Source organism: Impatiens glandulifera, chromosome 1, assembly GCF_907164915.1.
Source record: "Impatiens glandulifera chromosome 1, dImpGla2.1, whole genome shotgun sequence".
NCBI classification, from domain to species: Eukaryota; Viridiplantae; Streptophyta; class Magnoliopsida; order Ericales; family Balsaminaceae; genus Impatiens; species Impatiens glandulifera.
The window spans coordinates 111,843,388-111,863,101 of NC_061862.1; the positions used below are offsets into that span (position 1 = coordinate 111,843,388).

At 29.1% G+C, this 19,714-nt stretch overlaps 1 protein-coding gene across 1 annotated transcript; it reads right to left on the reverse strand.

The window, feature by feature from the left end:
- Window positions 1–18,139: 18,139 nt before the first annotated feature.
- LOC124917975 lies at window positions 18,140–18,834 on the reverse strand. The gene has a single exon (XM_047458500.1). It carries the CDS (start codon window positions 18,796–18,798, stop codon window positions 18,427–18,429), a length of 372 nt encoding a protein of 123 aa, XP_047314456.1. The 5' UTR covers window positions 18,799–18,834; the 3' UTR covers window positions 18,140–18,426.
- Window positions 18,835–19,714: the final 880 nt, after the last annotated feature.

Here is a 19,714-nt window from a genome sequence, read left to right on the forward strand (position 1 = left end):
GGGCTATGGTATGATTGTAAATCAATGACAAAATTATTTAAAAAAAGGAAAGTTTCATTGGTATGAAGAGGGTAATTTGACTTTCAATCAGTTGTAACATACTTTGTCGACACCCTTTGTTCTAGCCTTACCAGACTTTAGTCAACCATTTGTTGTGGAGACGGATGCAAGTAATGTGGGAATTGATGTGGTTCTAGTTCTAAACAATCAACTAATTACTAATTGTCGTGCACTTCAAACTACTAAAAACTCTTCTTCCACATATAAAGGAGAACTCTTATCATTGACCTTCATAGTGTAAAAGTGACAACTTTATGTGCGATATAAATCATTTATTTAAAATAGATCATGAATTATTGAACTACAGATCATGAATTATTGAAACACCTCTTGGAGAAGCGGGTTCGGAGGTCAGCTTAGAAAAAATGGCTCTACAAATTATTGGAATATGATTTCACAGCTCAGTATAAGAAAGGAAATGAGAATATTGTTACTAATGCATTTTCAAAGAGAAAGAAAATGAGAATATTGTTACGCATTTTCAAAGAGAGAACCGACTGTGTAGTGGTAAGTAAGGCTCTCGGTCTATCACTAACTAGTACTTAAACATCTTAATTATGTTTGGGCAACTAACCCAAATATGGTGAAACTTATAAATGAATTGTGGGAAAATGAAAATGCACATCTAGGGTATACCTTAATCAATGGTAATCTAAGGAAAGAAGGAAAACTAGTTGTGGAGTTTGATCTAAAACATCGATCGACCCTCGTTGTATCGATGCACTTTATCCTTACTAGTGGTCACTTGAGCTCCTTAGTTACAACCAAGAAAATGTTGTTAGCATATTTTTATAAAGGGCTAAGTCGTGAAGTGCGTGAATTCATCAAGAGTTGTGACATATGCAAAAATAACAAAGATGAGACATTCGCGCCAAAAGGTCTTCTCCAACCTCTGCCCATATCAAATAATTTCTATGGATTTTATTAAACATCTACTAGTATCATGTGGAAAAACTATGATACTATTCATGGTGGAAATATTATCTAAGATGGGGCATTTCATCTCCCTTAGTCACCCATTCATAACACGTAAAGTAGTTGAAGCCTTCCTTGGTAATATTTTTAAACAACATGGGATTCCAATATATATAATTAGTGATAGGGATAAGATATTCTTAATTTTCATTTGACTCGAGTTTCTCAAATTAAAGGGAGTGCAACAAGCTCTCTCCACGACTTATCACCCTTAGATAGGCGGCCACACTAACGTAGTAAATCGGTGCATTGGTACAAACCTAAGATGTATGGATGGTCAACACCCCCATCAATGACATCATTGGTTGTCATTATTAGAATGGTTTTATAATATGAAATATCACTCAGCTATGCAGGTCACTCTATTTGAGGTATACTCCTCTAGTGTATACTCCATACTTGGTATGGGATTTGAGAGTTGAAAAAGTAATTAAAATACTCTTGGTTCATGAGTCATCCCTACAATTGCTGAAATTTCACTTGCTTAGAGCCCAAAATTGAATGAAACAAAAGAATGATAAACAAAAGACTCGTTTCAAATTGATAGGGTCTTAATAAAACTACAACCTTACCATCAATTGTCAATTCGAGAAATCCACCACAAGTTACGAGCTAAGTTCTTTAGACCATACCGAGTGCTTGTGAAAATCGGGGGAAGTCTCCTACTGCTTGGAGTTACCATCTGATACTCGAATTCACAATGTGTTCCATATATCTCAACGCAAGAAGTATAGTGGTACGTCGAATTCAATTGAAGAAATTCCAAAGGTAAAATCTTGTGACCTTATTCTTGAAGCTAGTTTGGAAGAACGATAAATACGAACAAGAAAACATCAAACTAAATAGATGTTAGTTAAATGGGTGGACCGAAACAATGATTAGAATACTAGGTAGATGAAGAAGCTTTGAATTCACGACATCCCGATATGTTGATCGATTGTGACAAGAAGAGAGTTCGATCGGTTCAATTTTCCGATGTCGTCAAAATTTTGGAGGGATGATTCGTGATACAGACAAAGATCTAAAGTCAAAAGTCGATGATTCTGTGGATATAGTGTAGCCACCTTGAAAATGAAGATTTGTCAATATGAGGACAACTATTAGAAAAATTATTAAATAAGTTTTCTATGTTTTTCCTATTTTCGGTCAAGTTATTAGGCCATGTGTTTAGACGGCTAAAGTGACTTATAAAGTATAGTAGGGAAGAAAGTAAACTTAATCTAGTCAGCATCTTACTTTGTAAACTAAATTTTATTAAAATATACGGGCCTCGATGTTAAAAGGCTTTGAATATTCTAATTGTGAATTATGTATTTTAGAATTGAAGAGTAGTTTCTCATTTTCTTTATTTTTATCTTCTTATAGGTATCAATCTATCTCCTCGTCTCCTTCCCTAATCAACTCAAAAAAAGTCTAAGTAATTAGTTTATCGTATCACATAGTTGGAGAAGAATGTACTCTTAACTGGTTTTAAATCCCCCTATCCTCTAAACCAAATTGGGTATTTAATTATCTTAAACACTCATCTTGTACAGTTGTACATGTTTTTGGCTCGCAATCACAACATCTGAGTTGTTTTAGAATCATTAGCGTATCCCTGCTTCTTGATATTGGAAAAATATTTATTCAGCATCCTTCAATTTTGTCTTAGATTTTTTATAACCTTTTGTACTTAAATGTTTGTTGACCATTATTTTCTTGATATCCGCCCATGATCAATAGCAGTGGTTAAGAATTAGTTCAATTTCGTTTGTTAAATATTCAAGATCCAAGATATAACTAGATAGTCGACTTTTCTCTATCTTCTCGAAACTTAATAGATGTTGGTGTTATACACTATACACGAGCCATCAACAAAGCCATGTATTGATTTTGATATAAATTATGCCATTAAGTGCTTATTATTGTACCAGGGTTATCTAAATTATGAATATTAAGACAATGTACACTTTTTTGTGTAGATAATCACTTATAATGCAAGACAATCATCGTTGTACCTTTTCATTCCAATCATTTCATCTTCTTCGCCCGTCGATTCTTCTCCCATACTCGTCAATCTTTTATTGATCTTGTCGAATCTGATTTTGTGTTCCCCAAATCCTCTTCTTCGTTTAGTAGAGTTGGTTCTTCTCTAATACCATAAATTGTATACATGGAGAAATAAATTAGGGTTTCAACTTAAATAAAGATATACTAAAGAATTAATAGAAAAATGTAATTTACTTTTGAAGGTCATAAACTCTTATATACAAGTACGGATCCAAGAATTTGAGTTATGATAGGCTTGAAAAACTTTTGGGGTGGCTTAAAAAAATAACGATAAAATTATTGATATAACAAGAGTAGATAAATGTACTTTTTTTTAAAAAAAATAGATAAAAAAGACAGTGTATTAAATGTTTAAAAAAATTAGAAATTAAGGGCTACTATCACATTTATACCGTAAAAAAATGTTGGATCAAATTATTTTTAACTAAAATAAACTAAAAAATAAGATTATTCTATGTCGACCTTATTTTAATGATTTATGATTAAAACTTAGTTGTGAATAAAGCTAAGTTGTCTATTTTGTTTTGTGTAAGTGCATAAGACTATGTTAACTTAGACGTGGTCTAAGCAGGTTAATTAGACATAGTTAGACGTGGTAGTCTAACTCCTTTAGACTTGGTATAAAAGGTAACATAGTTAAATGTGGTAGTCTAACTTCTTTAGACTTGGTCTAAAGGGTAACGTAGTTAGACATGGTAGTCTAACTCTTTCAGACTTGGTCTAAAGGATAACGTAGTTAGACGTGGTAGTCTAACTCCTTTAGACTTGGTCTAAAGGGTAACATAGTTAGACGAGGATGTCTAACTCCTTTAGATAAGTCTAAAGGGATGCGTAATTAGACAAGAATGTTTAACTTTTTTAGATAAGCCTAAAGGGATGCGTAGTTAGACGAGGACGTCTAACTTCTTTAGACTTGGTCTAAAGGGTAGCGTACTTAGGCGAGGATGTCTAACTCCTTTAGACTTGGTCCAAACGGATGAATGTTGGAATTATTTTCAATATTTAGGTACATATATTATTTAATAATTATATATTAGTTGTTATCATAATAAAGATTAAAACTCAGTTAAAGTGATCTATTAAAGTATAAAAGTTATGGGCTTATTTAGACATCTATAATAAATATGGGGACATATTTGTGTAGAAGCAGAAATACCATTTATTATTTCGTTGATGGGCCGAATAATAAATGGGTATATTAGAGCTAGGTCCCCAACTCATATAGATAGTCTACCTATTTTGTTTCTCTCATCAGACAAAAGGTTTATGTTCATCTCTCAAGAACACTCAAGAAGACTATCAATAAAGGGTTGGAACTATTTTGTTTATCTCATCCGACAAAAGGTTTATGTTCATCTCTCAAGAACACTCAAGAAGGCTATCAATAAAGGGTTGGAAGACTTAAACTCCACCCACATCAGACATTTCGATCTAGGTCCAGATCCAGAACAAGAAGATCCAATATCAAGAGAAGATCCAAGATCAATAGAAGATCAAGAAGAAGAGAATAACGAAGAACGGCTTAATGAACCGTTCTTCATTCCAGATTAAGGTACATTTCCGCAACTTATGTTATCTCTATTTATCGACATAGAGTATTAAAAATTATAGAACTAAAGAATAAAGATTTAGATTAAAGAATCTAACAAGTGGTATCAGAGCCTCTCTATGTCGATTTATTGAGATTTAAATTTTTAAATATATATATATATATATATTTAAATATGAAAAGACATTCATATATGTTTTTCGTCTAATTCAATAAGAACTAATAAAAATAAAGATAGATTGTTAAATTTGGTTAACAAGATAATGAATAACAATTAAATTTATGTATATTCACATTGAATAAACATATTAGAATAAGGAAATTGAATAAATTGAATTGAATGTTCATATTAAGGATAAGGAAGTTGAATAAGTTTTTTGTTTTATTTTTGTTTCTTATTTACGGTTAGGGTCAACTAAGACTAAATATTATGTATAGAACAAAAGGTGAGATAATTAAGAAGAAATTAATTCTATTATATATATATATATATTTGATTCGAGGTTATATATTTGTTATTAATTAAAGAATATGAATAGACATTCATACATGTTCTTGATCTAATATGTTTTTTTATTTACTGAATTATAAACAATAAATTATTTTGATGTATATGTTATAGTAAAGAAAGACTCTAGGCATCTAAATTATTTTTTAGAAATCATAAAGAATAAACGGTTTCTTAAAAATCATAAAGAATAAACTGTTTTAGAATTATAAAGAATAAAGAAGATGGAAAAGTTTTATTTCAAGAGGGTTTAATTATTAATTTGAAAATAATAATTCAAATTAATAACCTAAATTTAAGTAGGGAGAATTTATGTTTTCAGTTATATATATTTGAGAAAGTTATATATTTATATTTAATTATTATTTAAATAATTAATTACAAATAAGAGAAATTTATGATAAATAATAATTAAATATATATATATATATATGGAATTTAGTAATTATAATCAATTAAAAAAATTTAGATTTTAAAATAATAATTAATTATGATTAATTATTATTAATTAAGGAATTAATTAATTATATATTGAGAGAAATGTAAAGAAGTTGAAACATTGTTTTTAAAGAATTGATCAAAATAATACCTCTTTATTATTAATTAGATAACTAAGGGGATATTAATTAATATATTATATATATTTCGGTTATATATAAATATATATATATATATATATATATATATATATATATATATATATATATATATATATATATATATATATATATATATATATATATACTCAGAATTGTATATGAATTTAATAATAATTATAAAGAATCTTAACCGAATTAATTAAGAAATTTTGAATTTTAGAATAATAATTTATTATCATTCTAATTATATAATTATGTAAGGAATTTATTAATTATAATAATAATTAATTATTATAGTTAATTTAAGGAATTAAAATAATGATAATATTATTTTATTTAGTTAAAGATTGAAGTAATATTTATTCTAAAATAATTGTTAATGTATTAATACATTTATTTACAAATATTATGGAATTCTAGAATTTTAATATATATTTATGATATAGGTTATGATTTGAGAATTAAGTAAAGAAAAATATACATTTTTATATTTACTTAACATATTTTATAAATATTTATTAGCATATTAAAAATTAAATATTAGAATATATTTATTGAATTCATATAAAATGGATGAATATATACATTTATTTAGACTTAATTAATGTAATGACAGTATATAAATGTATTTAAAAATGAAGAAAAATGCCAGAATAAAGAGAAAGAAAATAAAGTAATTTTATTATTTTATTATTAATAATAATTTAATAAATAAAGAATATTAATAACTAAATAAGTTATTTATCCAGAATTAAGAAAGTCAATTAACCTCATAATTGATAAATTTAGAATTTTAGAATTTTAGCGTAAAGAAAATTAATTAACCTAATAATAATTAAATTTAGAATTTTAGCGTAATCATTATTCGTATGTATGTAATTGATTATTTTATTATTTTTTTTATTATTATATTTGAATGAATAATCAATCCTATTATACTACATATTCGGATATATATTTACATATTTCAGAAGTATTTGGGTGATGAGTAAAATCACAATTATTTGTTTTGTGTTACACGCATCTGGAATTTATGCGATTTTGATACATAAAACAATATTCTGATTTTTTTTGTATTAATAACACATTCAAAATTTGGTACACTTTTAGGCCCACTTAAATTTGTAATTATGCGGTTGTTAATCGGCCCAAAGGAAGATTAATAATTGGTCGGATTACAAATTTAAATAATGTAAAAATTATTAATTTATAAAACATATTTGTTTTATAAGATTAAGACGGTTGTGTTTATAACTATGCAATTATTAATCAGACAAAAGGAAGTTTAATAATTGGTCGAGTTACATACTTAAAGTATGTACATAAGTTATTCATTTATTAAATCAATTAATTGAAACAACATCCTACCAAAGTAGGCTCTGTTGTGTAGGTTAATATGTTTTATAAATTAAGAAGGTAGTGTGTATGTAATCCATTCGGTTATTTAATCGGCCCAAAGGAAGATAAATAATTGGTCAGAAACATTATGCACATGTGGTAATAAATATGTAACAATTATTCGGTGTACCATGTGAATAATTGGACTATCCAAAGATAACCAATTGTTTGACAGGACTTATTGTTAATATTTGATTACTACAAAAGAGTACTGTTTGCAAGTTAATATTTAATGTCCAAAGACTTAAATATTAATGTTGCATTTGGTATCTTATGATGAGATGTACCAGTATTTTGAATTTACGTGATTATTAAAATTTTGTGAGTAAGGTTGTTCATTTGTTTTGTTATCTAATTAACTTAACACTTCTACTTATACGGATTTTTCTTGTCAACGTCTTAAGTTCATTTTATATGATAAAGTTTTAAGGCGTATATGAATTGTTATTTTTAAGAATTATATCTAAAAGGGTTAAAATTGCTAAAGGTATTTTTTGACTAAAGATATCATAAGAAATACACCATAATATATGTTTTATTTTGTTTCAAAATTAAATGCATTAAAGTTAGAATTGCACTAATGTATTCTCATGCATCTAATTTGGATTTTCTTATTCACACTTAAGTTAATTGATGTGAATTGTAGTTCTCTAAAGGGAGACTTAGTCTCTATATGAACTCACATCAATTGTGCATAAGAAAAATAAAATATTAAAACAAAAAATAATATAAATAGTGTTCACTTAGCAAATACCTTAAACGATAATAAATAAATGAGGTTGTAAGAATTGCAGATATTGCACCTAAAAGAAAATTACTAAAGAAAGTGGTGCATAAAAGAATACATATTATAAGTTTGTTTTGTTTATTCTAAGAGTAATTTAACTATAGTACTCAGACACATTTGATTGAGACTTAGGTGTTACTATCCAAAGTGAGTGTGTTAATGTATGGTTGAGTTAGTTGTTAAAAATCAGTTGATGGTGAATGAAACATCGAAATGAACAATGACAATTCAAATTAAAGATAAAGAATTAAGGAAGAATTTCAGAAACTCTTTATTTAGAAACAAACATTTAGGACATATCTTCATATAATAAATTTATTTGGAGAGAATAATTAAATAACTACAACTTATATACGGAATACGTTTCAATTAAAATAACTAATAAATTCTTTTGGGATTGTCTAGTTAAGGTTAGGCTTTACAGGCCTAAAGAAAATAAATTGGACTAAACAATTGTTAATTGTTGGATATTCTAAAAGGTTTAGAGACAAAATTAGTCTCATAAGTATTTCAATGTTAGGCTTAAAAAAATAATACAGAAGACTCTTTAAACAAGAGTCTAATGTATGCTCAAGATTATATGAATCAAGAAATTAAGTATAATTATGATGTTTGACAAAAATACTTGAAGGATCCTGGTTTGGATCATTGAGAAAGCAACCAAACAAGTAATGTGACATTTTAAGAACAAAACATTACATACTCATATAGTGAAATCGAATCGGATAGAGATCATTTGGTATATTGATTCGAATTTTGTTGGATACTAAAACAGTCGAAAATTCGTGCCACATCATTTTAGTTTAAAGAATTAATTTTTTGAAGAGTGTTAAGTAGACACTCGAATTATTTCAAGTTGATGGAATAATTTATTAGGTGTTTTGTGGCATCCAATTAAAGAATTTCACTGCAAAATTTTGTCACAGGGTTGCAAATTATGAATGATATAAAAAAGACCACTAAAGATATTACGTGACAATAATTTGTAGTTCTTTTACTTTAAGAGTAATATGAATTCGACTAAGTCGAACTATTTGGAAAATAAAGAATTCAGAATGTTACTTATCTATTGAGCATAATTGGACAAACTCTAAAATTACGGAATAGTTCTCTAAATATTTGTTATCCGAGGTCTTTCATGAACATATTGTTCATATGGATATTGCATATTTAGATGATATATAGTTTTAGTGGGAGTTTGTATTGTGACACTTGTGTTGATATAATTTGGAATTTATGTGCACATTAAAGAATCAGTTTCTAAAGAAATTAAAGATTTAGTTTTTAAAGAAATCAAGATTATAAAGTTATTCAGATTGATCTCTATAAGAAATAAAGAAGGACCAGTTGGTATTAAACATGTTAAAGATCACACTACATGTTAATCCACACTACACACTCATGTTTAATCTATGTCATTTGATTGTATTGAGATATGTGACTATTGAGGGTTTAGTTACGAACTAATGTAACAAAAATCGTTTTAATCCTATGTTGATATAATTGATGGACGAGATTATTATAGATGTATTTGGAAATGATAACAATATTTTGAGCTCTTAAGGTTATAATATACAATTGAAGGACTTATTATATGACCCAAGTGGGAGATTGCTGGAATTATTTCCAATATTTGGGTACATATATTATTTAATAATTTTATATTAATTGTTATCATAATAAAGATTAAATCCCAATTAAAGTGATCTATTAAATTATAAAAGTTATGGGTTTATTTAGACATCTATAATAAATATGGGGACATATTTGTGTAGAAGCAGAAATATCATTTATTATTTCGTTGATGGGCTGAATAATAAATGGGTATATTAGGGCTAGGTCCCCAACCCATATAGATGGTCTACCTATTTTGTTTCTCTCCTCAGACAAAATGTTTATGTTCATCTCTCAAGAACACTCAAGAAGACTATCAATAAAGGGTTGGAAGACTTAAACCCCACCCACATCAGACATTCCAATCTAGGTCCAGATCCAGAACAAGAAGATCCACATTCCGATCTAGGTCCATATCTAGAACAAGAAGATCCAAGATCAATAGAAGATCAAGAAGAAGAGAATAACGAAGAACGGCTTAATGAACCGTTCTTCATTCCAGATTTAGGTACGTTTCCGCAACTTATGTTTATCTCTATTTATCAACATAGAGCATTAAAGATTATAGAACTAAAGAATAAAGATTTAGATTAAAGAATCTAACAATGCATAGTTAAACGAGGACGTTTAACTCCTTTAGATAAGTCTAAAGGGATGCATAGTTAGACGAGGATGTATAACTCCTTTAGTAAAGTCTAAAGGGATGCGTAGTTAGATGATGACGTCTAACTCCTTTAGACTTGATCTAAAGGGTAGCGTAATTAAACGAGGACGTCTAACTCCTTTAGACTTAGTCTAAAAGAGAGCGTAGTTAGACGATGACGTCTAACTCTTTTAGACGTGGTCTAAAGGTACGCGCAGTTAGACGAGGACGTCTAACTCTTTTAGACTTGGTCTAACGGAGCACGTCTAATACCTTGCTTTAACAGCTGTCTGAAGAAAGCATATGTCTAACTACGATCAACTAGTTGTCTGCTACTCTTGTTCCACTCACTTCCATGCAGTCTGACAATCCAGCTAAATGTATCAAATGAACGAATGTCATGTACGCAAATATCCTTCCAACTGCCTATCTAGTATAAGACAAATTCAGAAGATATTCGGTGCACTACAAGTTTGGTACAGCCACGATCCATTTGCTAAAAGTCTACTGTATTTTGGTAATATGGGAGGCCTTCCAACGAACACTTGCCACGTGTCCACAAATAATATTTGATCGTTGGTGTCCTTATACTACAAATAGAGTCTCAAGGACAACGGACGAATTTGTCAGTCACAGAATTCACAAGTTTACTCTTGTTATTACTGATTTATATCATTCAAGCTCAAGAGAGAAAATCAATTACTGTCTAGTTGTGACAATACTGTTGAGAATATTGTAAGTTGAATAGAGGTTGTTCTATTCAACAGAGATTTAGCTAGATCAATAAGTTGTATTTGATTCAAAGTATTTAGTGGATATACTTTCGGTTGTGGAAGAAGGGGTGACGTAAGAGGGTTTGCTCTGAACATCCATAAACAACTCCATGTGTTCTTTACTTTCTTCCATTTATCTTTCATCGGTTCAAAGCTTCAAATCCGACGAACACTTCCACACTTGAATTCGTTTCAAGAGTTCGAAGGATTTGTGAAGAATAGAAACAAATATTAATCCCTCACAAAATTATTATCGAATCGTTTATCATGAGTTGTTATCAATAGTCAGACTCTAGTCTCTATTGTTAGCACTAATCCAAACAAGTGGTATTAGAGCCTCGTTTTCTATTCTCAAGTACCAACAAGAACCTAAAACATGTCTGTCGTCAACCACATTCCTTTGCTCTCAAAAGAAAACTACGATTATTGGATGATGGAAATGCAAGCGCATTTGGCAGCCCTCGATTGCGATATGTTTGGATGTCATCACTAATGGTCCTATAAAGATTGAGAAGCCAAGATGTAATTGGACGACTGAAGATAAGATGATGAACAATTTGGACAACGTCTCTTGTAGAAATCTATCGACATGAACATATTCAATGAGATCAAGTCATGCTACTCCGCTAAAGAAATTTGGGAGAAGCTGATTCAAATATATGGATCTAAAACTCAAGTAAAAGAGAACTGAAAAGAGTAGAAGGCTCTTATGAGAATTGAACGCAAGTTAAAGTGGGTCGATAACGACTCATATGACTCACCTAGCGATTGCGAGAACGAAGTCGTCACATGCTTAATGGCAGACGACCAATCTAAGGTATTCGACTTCTCCTCGAAAGACTTTACTAGAGATGATTTAACTACTGCACTCAATGACATGGTCATTGAGTACAAGAAGTTATCCGACTTATTTAATGAAATAAAATTATAATATGAAACCAATAAATCTGTTTCATCTCAAGTTTCTGAACCAAATATTTTTGAAAACAAAGTGGATGAGCTCTCATCTGAGAATGAGACGCTTAATAAAAATATTCAAACTCTTTCATCTGAAAATCAACGTTTAATATATATATAGTCAATTCATGGACAAAGTATGGAGACGCTTTCAGACAACAAATTTATATGATGAGGCATGTCGGATGCAAATCCGGTTAAGGATTTGATGGTGCTAACTCAGACAAGTCCTATAAAGAGTTAAACTCAGTAATAGACAAGTTTAAGACAATAAACTTTGTTAGAGGGAGTTTAACTAATAATGGAATCGATCCAATCTGTGAGGATCTAACCTTAAAAGATGAGATTACTTATGTTCTGTCAACTGTAAGTTGGCTAAAACCTAGGAAGAAAACAACCAGAAAGTTTGGCAAACTAAAACCTGACAAAAAGTTAAGGAGTTTTAAACAAAAATCATCCTCTAAGGTTAAGAGTTCAGCTGCTAGCAGGAAGACGTCTACTAAGCTTAAATCATACGCACTAATCACAACACAAAATGGGAAATCCATCAGAATAACTCAAATATGGATTCCTAAGGGATTGATTAACCGAGGACCCAAGCGAATGTGGGTACCAAAAGTTGTAAATAGATTTTTGTGTAGGTACATCAGATCAACTACTTGGAGGATTCAATTTGGTATCTGAACAGTGGATGTTCTAGACAGATGACTGGAGATAGACGACTTCTAACCGAAATAACAAACTGCGTAGGTCCTAAGATCATGTTTGGTGATAATAGAAAGGGTAAGACCATGGGTAAGGGTAAGATTATGCTACTTGTTGAAAACTTGTGTTATAACCTGATCAACATTAGTCAAACTCATGCATGCCTAGTTAAGGATCAACAGGGTAACACTCTGTTGACCGGAAGCGGGGTAGGAAACTCTTACAAAATGAACTGGAGAAATAAAATATATAATTCCATATGCATGATTTCCAAAAATGATCAGAACTGGCTATGGCATAAAAGATTAAATCATCTTAATTTTAAAACTATTAACAACATATGTTCGTTTAAGTTGGTTTTCAAATTACCTGATTTGATGTTTTTAAAGGATAATGTTTGTCTTACTTGCCAGTTAAACAAGTAGAGAAAATCATTGTTTAAGAGTGAAGGGAAATCTCAATCCAACCGGTGTTTGAAACTTTTACATATGAATCTTTTTGGTCCAATTCCTGTAAAGAATTTGGGAGGAATGAGATTCACCCTAGTCATCATTGATGACTTTTCACGATTCACATGGGTTATGATTTTGCAATATAAGGATATGACGGCTGAGAATTTGATTAAGATCCTTAGTAGATTTTAAAACCAAAAATATTTAAGCATTATTAAGATTAGAAGTGATCGGGGAATCGAGTTCACCAACAGACGTCTAACTTCCTATCTCGAGGAGTTTGATATTAGACACGAGTTGTCTAGTGCCAGAACTCCACAGCAAAATGGTATTGCCGAGAGAAGAGTCAGGACACTGAAGGAAGTAGCAAAATCTATGCTTGCTGACTTAGGAGTGCCTCAGAAGTTCTGGGAAGAAGCCATAAACACAACATGCTATACACAAAATTGATCAATAATTAATAAACAATTTGAAAAAACACCTTATGAACTATTCTATGGAAGAATTCCTATAATTTCTTACTTTCGAGTATTTGGGTGTAAGTGTTTCATTCATAACAATGGGAAAGATGATTTGACTTCTTTTAATGTTAAAGCTGATGCTGGAATCATGTTAGGTTACTCTTCAGTTAGTAAGGCTTTCAAAGTGTACAATAATAGAACACAAACTGTTGAGGAATCCTTCCATGTTGTTTGTGATGAATCTGTTTAAAAAAATTATATCGATCACATTGACCTTGCTAACATATTAGAAGCGACAAGTCTTGAATCTGATAGTGAAGATAAAGCTCCTATCAAAAGGAATTATCCATCTAATCAAGTGGCTGATCCGGTTGGGAATCAACCAAGCGTCCAAACTTCTGTTGAACAGGTTGTTAACAGTTCGAACGTCGCAGAACCATCTGATCAGATATCTAATCCTTTAGGATCGAATTTTAGATGGAACATTAATCATCCACCAAAATTGATAATTGGTAATCCTAACTCTCCCTGTAGGACAAAACGTCAACTATTTGATGAAATGGCTAACTCCACCTTTGTTTCTCAAATTTAGCCTAAGAAAATTGGTGAAGCAGTGCTTGATCCAGATTGGATCAATTCCATGCAAGAGGAGTTAAACCAATTTGTGAGAAATAAAGTATGGCATCTAACTCCAAGGCCGACTGATCAATCGGTCATTGGAACAAGATTGGTTTTTCGAAACAAGCTTAGTGAAGTTGGCTTAGTTGTGAGAAACAAAGTCTGGTTGGTTGCTCAAGGATATAGATAGGAGGAAGGAATTGACTTTGAAGAGTCATTTACACATGTAGCTAGACTTGGGCAATCAGAATCTTCCTAGCTTATGTATCTTTTAATAATTTCAAAGTTTTTCAAATAGATAATCAAACGACTGATGTTTGAGGAGTCGTTTGATTATCGACTGAGTTCCACTTTTGAAAAATCAAAAGTTTTGGTCGATGATAATGGTTGTTCGTCGCGAGGAAGAAGACAAAATAGAGGGGACACGAAGCCGGTTTAGGCTGAAATACGAACGCCTGGGCATTCCGTTAGCGTTCTGTTGTGTCTAGGCTAACGACGTTGAGGCGCGCGTTAGTTGTTCCTCTACTTCGCGAACATGCGTCTCTTCAGTTGCAGTGGGCGACAGGGTTAACTGATGGACGTTGGATGATATTCCACCACTCATTCAATGGTTGTGTGGTTTTCTGCACCGATTTTTTTTGCTGCAACAGATCCCGACTCTTTACTAGCCTTAGAGCTTGTTTGAAATCGATTTTTTTCAATTCCTTTTGTCTTTATTTTCGACCTACAAAATATTTTTAATAGACATATTATTTATTTTTTCTTCTTTTTTTTGTATATTTTTGTGAGTTTTATAAATAATATTTGGGACAAAATGGATACAACATTTATCCTAACTTATTTATTTTAATTTTTTTTACCTCTTAAAATTAATTTGAGATCAAATGAATACATTATTTATCTCAAATTATTTTATTTATTTTTTTGGCCTTTATTTTATTTAATTTAGATTTAATTATTACAATAATTATTTCAATTAATTATTTAATCATGCTCAGGCCTAAATTTTAATTATTTAGAATTTATTTATTTTAAAATTTATAATTTGAGTAGGTAAAATTTTAGTGTTTACACATTTTGATCGTCTTTGTGATCAATTACAAGTCCTTGTTCGTCTCGCAAAAGAGATGAAGTTATCATATTTAAAGTTTTTTTTTCTTTTTCAATAAAGAGTCACTAAAACTGATTTTCAGTTTGAGGCCCTCTTACTAATGTCATCTTATTATTTTTATGAGTTTCTCACTTTTTGAACCATATATGTAGATGATATATTATTACTTGGCCGAATATTTTTGGCGTTATTTATTAATCATCGGTTAAGGATAATTTTTATTGCCGCTCAGAATATTTGATAGAGATTCTTTTGATACCATTTAATTGGTTTGTTCGATTTACTCTACTTCATTATTCATTATTACAAATATTTGGAGTCTCCCTGAATAAATTACAAAATTGTTGGATCTTAGTTATTAAAATATTAATTATTACAAAATTTTCATATTATTTAACCCTTAAATTTTATTTAATTGTTTTGATTTTATTGATTAATTTTATAATTTAATTTTTTTTATATGTAACTCCTTATTAAATTAATGATAATTATTTTTAAAATATAAATATATTTTAATAGTTAGTTGATTAGGAGAAGGTAAAAGGTATATATATATACTCAAAATAGTTTGTTCATTACTAATTTAAAAAATAAAATATTTTCTCATAAACATTATAAAAGGGCAAGTCGTGCATTACTAAGTCTGAAAGAATGTACTTTCAACTTCCTCACTAACGATGTCTTTAATTTTCTTCCATATTCTTTATATCTCTAATCTAAGCATAAAAGAGCAAGTCGTGCATTCAAAATATTTAGTAAAAATAATAATTTCAAAATAAATTTATCTTGTGTTTTTTTATCATAAATTCAATTTTATCTTCACTTTCAAATGGGTCCAATCTTTGTTTTGGTGTGTTTTTAAAGTTTACTGTAACATTTATCAAAACTCAATTTCAATATTTATTGAGATGGAAGTGATTATTATTTGTTTATTATATATATATATATAAAGTTTTTTAATAAACATACTGTATATTTTATTTGAAGGTTGTACCTCGCCTAAATAATCACAAGTTTTTTGTTTTTTTGTCCAATAGAATCACAAGTTATCTGCCTTTGCAGAAAAATAAAATAATAAAAGGTGAAATAATAAAAGATAAGGTTACAAAGATGAGCTTGTGTATTGATTGATATCTTTCTTTTCAATTCCCAAAAAAGCTAAATTTGAATCTAAATAAAGTTGGTAATAAATTCGTTTTATTAAAATTTAACATTTTTTCTGTTATAGTAGAATTTTTTTCCTCTTTAAAAACAAACTCTAAGGAAATTTAATTCTTTTTTTATTATTTTATTTTTTTTTAGTATTTTAGGGTCTCGTTTTTACCGCTCCGATTTGAGTTGAAGTTTTTTTTTTCTTCGGTGTATCATTTTATCTAATTAGATGAAATTTGTCATGTTGAATTTTTATAATCCGAAAATACTCTTAAGAATTGTCTATTGTGCATTTGTAATTGTTTCTTTCTTTGCAATAAATAAAAGGATAGTTTTTATATTTTTTTTAATAAAGAGTTTTTGAATTATTTTTATTTTGGAAGCCCTTTATAAGTATTTTTTCATGTTTTATGGATTTTGAGATATTTTGACTATACGTAATCATTTAGCAGAATTTATTTTAGCGTTACTTACCAACAATCAGGTAAGACAAATTTCCCTGTGACTTTGAATTTTGGGTAGAAATATTTTTGATACCGTTTTATTAATTTGATATGTTTGATCTCAGTCATCACTCATTCTTATAAAACTCGAATGAGTTCATTTTGAAAATGACTATGAAAAAATTATGTGATTATTAGATGTTTTACTAAAATTTTAGTCTTACAAATTTGTATTATTTAATACATTTAAAGTTTTATTTAATTAATTTGATTTATTAAATATTTTTCAATTTTATTTATAGATTAATATTAAATATATAGCTCCTTAATTTAATAAATTGAATTTCTTATAACAACAAAAAGATTTATTCTTATTAAAATTTTAAACTTCATAAATATATCTTTATTCCTCTTTTAAATTTCAAACTAAAATACTTTTTCCTTTATAAAAGGGTAGGGTGGGTTCAGATCTGGTCTGTAACAGCAGATTTGGGTGAAGGGTGGGCTCAGATATGCTGTTGCAGATTTTGTGTTTCATCCTACACCATTTTTTAAAAAATAATTATTTTATAGGTTAAGTCAAAATTAATGAAGAGAGAGAAATATTATGAAAGTGGTGTATGGTGGAGCACCAAAAGCAGATTTTGGGTAAAAGGTAGGAGTCTATAGTTATAGTTTGAACTCTATTTTATAATACTTTTTAAAAGTTCAATACTAAAAAAAATAAAGTTATGATAAGTTAATCAAAAAAATCAAAAAAATCAAAACGAAAGAACATACACACAAAAAAAAAACATAAGAGCAAACACAACATCATGAACTAAAATATCTCTTTTCAACTTAGATTTTGCTTCTTTCTTAGTTTTTTTTATTAATACTAACCAATTATTCAATTACATAGGATGCCAAACAACAATATTTATACATCTAGCTGTTGGCCAAGTTTAAGTACAAATTATACTTATCAAGTATGTTCTCAGGCAATCATATATATTCATTCCAATGTCCTAAATAATAAAATTACAATTTATCGTCTCCTCTTCTCCTATAGCGGAAAAAAGAACTAGATATCTTTGGCCTCTTATGAGATTTTGAATTCGAGTCTGTCAAGCAATATGTTTGCAGTATGTTTCACTCGCCTGATTATATGTAAAAAAAATAATTTATCAAGTTATTTTATTTTAAATTTAAACGGTTGTTTACCCAAAACTTAATCACCCTGTAACCAAGCACAAAATTGTGGAAAGATAGAATCACTAATATCATTCAAGACAATAATAACACTAGATGAAGAAATTGGTCTTAAAAGTTAACACATGAGTGGATGACAATTTTGTAAGAAGTTTAATAATGTGCATATTCATTACCATTAATTCATAAGGTTACAACAAATTAAATCACTAATTTCAAAATATAAAAAAAATAACTCATTTTTGATTGATAAAAGAATTCTTAAGTTTCTTGGCTATAGCCTATACGAACCTATAATTAAGTCTCCGGCGCCGGCCGTTCTATCTGACTATCCTCCAAAATTCCGGTATCCAATTAGCCTTTATAAATGACCTCCGGCAGCTAATTTCCGGCGACGGTGACAAATGAAGAAATAGTAAGCACTTTGCTAGCCTTAATAGCCATATAACATAATTCCTCTAAAGTAAGCAGTGAATCCGATTTCGACAATGGCATAAGAAAGTAAATATTGCCCGGAACAAGTTCTTCCTCGTCGGTCACCATCTCCGCCCTAGTACCGACGTTTAACGTTTCGGAGCTGCAGAGGAAACCATTCTGGTTCTTGGAGAGGACGTGGCATGCCCTGATTGGATTGTTAAATTCTTGAAGATGACCGTCAAGATCTATTACCACGACTGATCTTTTTGCTGTTGGTGATGATTTCAAATCATTTTGTTTTCTCGTCGGAGATTCAGATGATACACACATACCCATTGTTGGTTGAAGAAGGGTAGAAATGGAATGTTTTGTTTAAAGAGAGAGAAAGAGAGAGGTAAAAGTATGATAGATAGATTCATTAGTTGCTCAAATACAATGGGAAAGAGGACAATGTAATTGACTCATTCATCCCTGACATTCCCATATAGAGATATTTATTTGAAATATATTGAGTTATTATATGTATAAGGAAAAATATCCAAAATATTATTAAACAAATCTAATACATATACTCCACCTAGTATGGTCTAAGTCTAACTCAATATAGTGTGAATTTTAAATAATATTATTTGATATAGATTATTAAAAAGTAAGTAATAAAGTCAAAAGATATGAGGATTAATAAAATGTAATAAAAATATGTTTTTTAAATAATAAAATGAATATTTGTATGAGAACAAAATTATAATTTAAAATATTTAAATTAAAGTACATATAATTAAAGTTAACTTTTTACTTTAAAAAAATGTAAAATCAAAATTGTTTATTAATGTTTGATTGGACTAATATCAATAAAGTTAAGGAATTTCACTATAAAAAAAGGATAGTATAGACTTCAAAACCATAAAATTAAATATTTGAGTTTATAGAATTTAATAAAGTAAACATCAACTATTTGAAGTTTGAATAACAATTTTAAATCATTTACCAAGTATAAAACAATTACAATTTACATAATTATTTAAAAAAATTGTAAAGATCTTATTCTTTGACCTGCAGAATATTATTTGTTGAGTTATATTCACTTTATGAATGTTGACTAGCTTTCAAGTTAGAAAAAGGAGCTTGAATTATTCAAAAATTTGAATCCAATCTTCAATAAAACAATTAATTTTAACCAAATTTTAAATTCATTATTTATATTAATTTTTTGTACTTAATTATATACAATTTGAATATTATATCCGCAACT

What these genes read in the sequence shown, in the direction of transcription:
- LOC124917975 (XM_047458500.1), bottom strand. Translation starts at nt 18,798, where the DNA reads ATGGGTATGTGTGTATCATCTGAATCTCCGACGAGAAAACAAAATGAT.